Source organism: Eimeria maxima, genomic scaffold, assembly GCF_000499605.1.
Source record: "Eimeria maxima Weybridge genomic scaffold, Emw_scaff664, whole genome shotgun sequence".
Lineage (NCBI taxonomy): Eukaryota > Apicomplexa > Conoidasida > Eucoccidiorida > Eimeriidae > Eimeria > Eimeria maxima.
In genome coordinates, this window is record NW_013566675.1 from 15150 (window position 1) to 20188 (window position 5039).

Here is a 5039-nt window from a genome sequence, read left to right on the forward strand (position 1 = left end):
ATTTTCCTGATTTTCCCTGGAGCACTCCATGTGGTCTTGCATCCATAATACACAGAGACGTCACCCCATGATACGGAGCTGTCTCCATATCTTTCTTAGCAACGGTCCTTTGATATAGATATTTCCTGACCATGCTGCCTTCTTCACGATAGAGTGCATGGTAGCTTGCGGGCTGTGCTGCAGACCGAACTAACGCGTTCAGCTGTATTGCACTGGGAGTATTTGGAGTGTTGCGGCTCGTCAGTTGAGCCTGACGTAGAGGCCTTTTCGATATGGACTACTTTGCGGTTCTTCAATGGACAGTTATTAGTGGTCACTTGCAGAGCAGTGTGTGAGTGCAGCAACCATAAATGCGATAGCCAAAAGGTCACGAAACGTTTCCTCGATACTAGCACTTGCTGCTAGAGCTTGACGCTTTTTCTTGTTAAATGCGCGACGACACTTCACCAGATAAATTCTTCATCTCCGGAGTGCTTACGCTGCAACAACACCTATGCAGGCAAAGGAAGTAGGTCTCGCGCTCGATAGAACGTCTAAATTTAGGACTGACATTGGCATACCCTGGTTACGTTCGCACGTTCTTTGGTCCTCTGAAAACTCTAGAGCACGGAGGTCGCTGCGCATCCAGATTTGGGGAGGTGGCATTATGCCGTTGGATATGATCTTGTGCATCGATAGACTTCCTCCAGTCAAAGGTTGTTGATGCCCCACGAGCATATCTATCACAATTATCCCATCGCGGTCTCTGACTGCTGGTGGCTGTCGTACTTTTTGTGTAACGGAATTACTGTTATATTGCTTGAGCCCTTTGTCCGAAGGGGGCCATATATACTAGGGCTCAGTGTCTCGCGTCAGTCCGGTTTGCGTGGTTGGTTTGCACATCCTCGATGTGCTCTAGCTGCACCTCGCCTTGTGGCGGAACAGGCGGATGTGTCACGTTGTCCTCCCGAGCTGCATCAAGCACATAGCGCTGATTAGAACAATTTAGCAGGCGCTAACTATGCATCGTCGCCAACAAGGCAATCAATATCACAGAAACATACCTCATCCACCAGCTGTCCAAAACGTTGCCAAACCTATTGCTGGTGTTCTGTTCGTTTCGGTGTTACTGACGTCCTTGCAGGCATTGTTTTCCGCTACACCCGAGTAGTTGAGGTGCAGAACATTCCGTCCCCCGCGGCGCTTGCAGTTGGTTGGACAGTCCTGATTTGGTGTTTAAGCTTTGTTGGCAGGGAAGACGCGCTTCACTCAGGAATGCCCTCACGCACCCACACCAATTCTCGTGCGTGGCCGGTCACCTGCAGCTGAGAGGAGGCTGAAGGTCTGCTTTCCACGTGCGCGAAAAAGCCAAGATGTCAAGACATTCGGACTGCAAATGCTGATGCCAACTTTGAGAGTCTCCGCGCCAGCGCAAAGCACAGGAAGGTGCATCAGAGAGTCAACGCGCCAGCGCTTCTGATGCACCTTGCGGTTCTCTGAGGGAATGAAGCTTAACATTCCCGTGGAGATCTCCTTCACCACTGTACGTGTGAAGTGAAGGGAACCTGTATGCCAGCGTGTTCCTACACACCAGTGAGGTACTGCCGCACCATTTAGGGAGGTTATACACTGCGATATATTTGAAGCGCCTTCTAGGTCAAATGTGGCCGTTTGCCCTGGCGTACGAGCAACCCGTTCGTACCGTTAGATGGTTCAGGATGCAAATGTGTTCTAGACACACGCCCAGTCCGTTCCATTTGATTGCCGTAGCACCGTGCTCCGACACTGCCGTGTCGGAGTACGGTGCAGTTGGTGCCTATAGAGCCTGGACACGCAGCTTGCAGGGCGCTTGCTGAACAGTTAAGTGTGGGCGGTCAGGTATTCCAAATATCAGGAAGTACGCTTTGAAGGCAGCATCTCACACTTTCGAAACTTTCGGTAGGTTGCAATGAGCTAGATAGAACAGCTTGGCAGGCATCCACCCTAGTGGTATCCATGAGGCAAAATAATGTTTCGCTTCGTCTTGGATGTGCACCATATAATAGCCATTTTCTGTACTCTGTTCTGAAAAAGCGCAGCTCAATTCCTCTGTCGACTGCTCAGCTGGGGCGGTGTTCCCCAAAACACTACAGGTGTCTGGGATTCTCACACGATGTCTCTCTTTGACGCTCGGTTTTACGGGGACGTCGCATTTGCAGTCATCCGCAAAGGCTACCCCTGCTCGTTTTCACAGGAAAGCTTCGCAAAATGGTCGTCATATCACCGCGCAGATAATGTGCAGACAATCTTTTGGGCCGGCTAACAGCTGCTCTTGGCGTGCAAAACCTGAACTCGCATTTCCAAAGGCCCGCGGATATTGTGATTTGCTGCAATGCCTGCTGTGACTGAGACGTTAAGATGCGTCGCCTCAAAATCGTCCAGGTGGTGCGTATATCTGGAGAATTGGCTGCAACCAACATTATGTGCCTTGTCCGACCGACATTGCAGTCCTTCCTTTTGCAGCGAGCCACTGGTTTCCAGCGTAGTACTGAGGCGCGGTTAGCAAGGAATCGAATTTCCTTGGCACTTTGCCCCAACGTTTGTGCGCTGCGGCGTCGTTGCAGTTCTCTGCAACGTTGCAAGAATCTGCAGATGTGTAGGTTTCGAATTTAGGCTTGTTGGTTCCGGTAGGAGGACCACTTCGAAATGGTCTACAACCGTGATTGGTCTCGCTGGGATCTCCATGTTCGCCCAGGATGTGCGCGGCGCGAATGCGTATGCACCATCGGCGTCTTTGGAACGTTTAAGACGGTGCTGACATTCAACTGCACCAATCTGTCTTGCGGCGCAGCGTACGCCCTTGTGGAAGTTTCTTCTGAACTGCAAAGGTTCATGGTGCAGCAGGTCGCCTATATAGTCTTTAAAATGATAGAGAACGTGTTAAACATCGTGCAACACTGCCTTGCTTTTACCATGCACTCTCCGCTCTTCTAGGCTCGCTAAATAACCAGTACGATGCACTGGCTACCTATCTGGTGTGTAACGTTGAACAACAAACGTATTCTTGCTGCAACAAGAGCCTCACGGAATATAAAAAGCTTGCAGGGGGCTAACCGTAAAGCCCATAAAGGGAGCAGCCACATATGGGGAATGCTCCTATGCGGCGCTTCCGGTCTCGCGTACAAAGCACTGTCGAATTGTGCATACGCCTCGAACACGTTTCCCGTGGTTTAATGGGTGTCACAGCCGGGTGAACCGTAAAGGGTCAATGCAGCTCCACCCAGTTAAGGACTGTTCCTGCTGTGTTGCTTGCACGGTTGTGGAATTAGAGGGCTTTACCCGCAGTTGCACTTTTCCGTAGATCGTCCAGGTGTCAGGCGGACACGTTGTTCATAGCAGGCACCATGTGTACCCAACTGCTAGTGCCCCCCGTACTGTGGCACCGGAGATTCAGGCGGTAAGCATACTCTACACTTGTTTCCCACTACATGCCCTATCCTTCACGTGCTGATAAGACGACGTAAGTACCAGCTCATCATCCTGTATAAGGATCTTTGCTGCTGCGTGTTGGATCATATATCTTAATCCTCGCACTATCGCTAGGCGACAAATACAGGCCGTCACATTGTCGACGAACCGATTCATGTGCTCTCTAAAGGCTCGTCGTTAAACGCTTGCGCAACGACAAAGCTGCAGGACAATTCGGTTTTATTGCTCCGAAGTGAGAGTGTTTGGTCGCCTGCAATTGCTGAGGTGAGTGTAACAAGGCGTATGGGGATAGAGGCCTTTGGGCGCGTAGCACGGAGATGCCAAGAATGCTTTTGCGCAACAAACACACATTGCCTTGCATTGTAAGGCATCGCGAACAATTAAATTATAAAAGCACCACAAGAAACACATAGGTCGTAGGTAGGTAATTTGCACAATTTGGCATCCCCATCAATGCTTGCTTTCATGCCTGGATGTTGAGGCTGCTAGATTGTGCTCTAGCCTACCATTGCTCCAGATGACATCGTCCAACTAGGTCCAGCGTACTGGGCTGGAAAGCTCAGAGAAATTCAGGCGTGTAGTCCACCGTATTCCCATCAACAAGTACGAATGTTTTCTGGACCTGGAAGCACCTCGTACGCTATATTATATGGCATTTTCATGGTCGCATTGACCCCCTATGCTCCCTAATCGAACGACTGGTGAATACGTGGTCCTTTTCGCAGCGCCGAAGTTCCGGACTGTAATAATATCAACACCAGTGGTTCGATGAAATTATGCCGAAGTTCCGGACTGTAATAATGTCAGCACCAGTGGTTCGATGAAATTATTACAGTTCGGAACTTCCGCGCTGGGAAAAGGAACATTGCAGTGTAACACAAGGGTCTTCGTGTTCTTGTGGTCAGAAAGCTTTAGCTCAATATGGACGTTTGAGGTAGTCAGCATCTCTCTCAAGTATTGACGTACTCTCCAGAAAGTATGCCTGAAGAATTATTCTTACAGGTATTCCATGTTTATTGTGATGCACCTCCAGTCGCCAAGAGTCAGTCAGGCATTGCATGTTTGTAGTAATGTACCTCCACCCGTCGAGACTCAGCCACAAGTGTTCAGTCTATGCAGAATCGTCATTCCGTCAGAATGCCGGCAGCTCAGCGAGTTTGTGCATTTGAGCTATGGGCGTTTTTGCTGTGCTAATAATCTTTTTTTGAATAGGTTTCGGATATGTCTGATTGCTAGTGTTCACATGTGTGTTGGTTAGAACACTGCGATGTCCCGTTTTAAGTGAGCAGATCCCGCCTGCTGTTCTGATAGGAATGTGTGCGAGTTGTAGCAAAGCAGGGAGCACGGCTTGGCGTACGAACAGCTGGTAAGATTTCGTTAGGACAACGCGCCATCCCAGCGGATAAGTAAAAGGAGTGGATTCTCGTACGTGGAGTGATGGCTTCAGGAAATAACCTTCATCAGTTACGGCCTTACTTGACCATATCTGGCTTCCCAGTCGATTGTGTCTGGATGCTTCTTGTGCGTAACCTTTGCTAGAGGTTTTCGTGCTCAATGTACGAAATATAGTGACTCGAAAATATATATTTTTC

At 49.5% G+C, this 5039-nt stretch overlaps 1 protein-coding gene across 1 annotated transcript; it reads left to right on the top strand.

The window, feature by feature from the left end:
* Positions 1–2376: 2376 nt before the first annotated feature.
* On the top strand, positions 2377–2952 carry EMWEY_00040410 (hypothetical protein; the record flags this gene model as incomplete). Its single annotated transcript, XM_013482561.1, has 2 exons — positions 2377–2403; positions 2650–2952. 2 exons carry the CDS (start codon positions 2377–2379, stop codon positions 2950–2952), a joined length of 330 nt encoding a protein of 109 aa, XP_013338015.1.
* Between the last annotated feature and the right edge of the window lie 2087 nt (positions 2953–5039).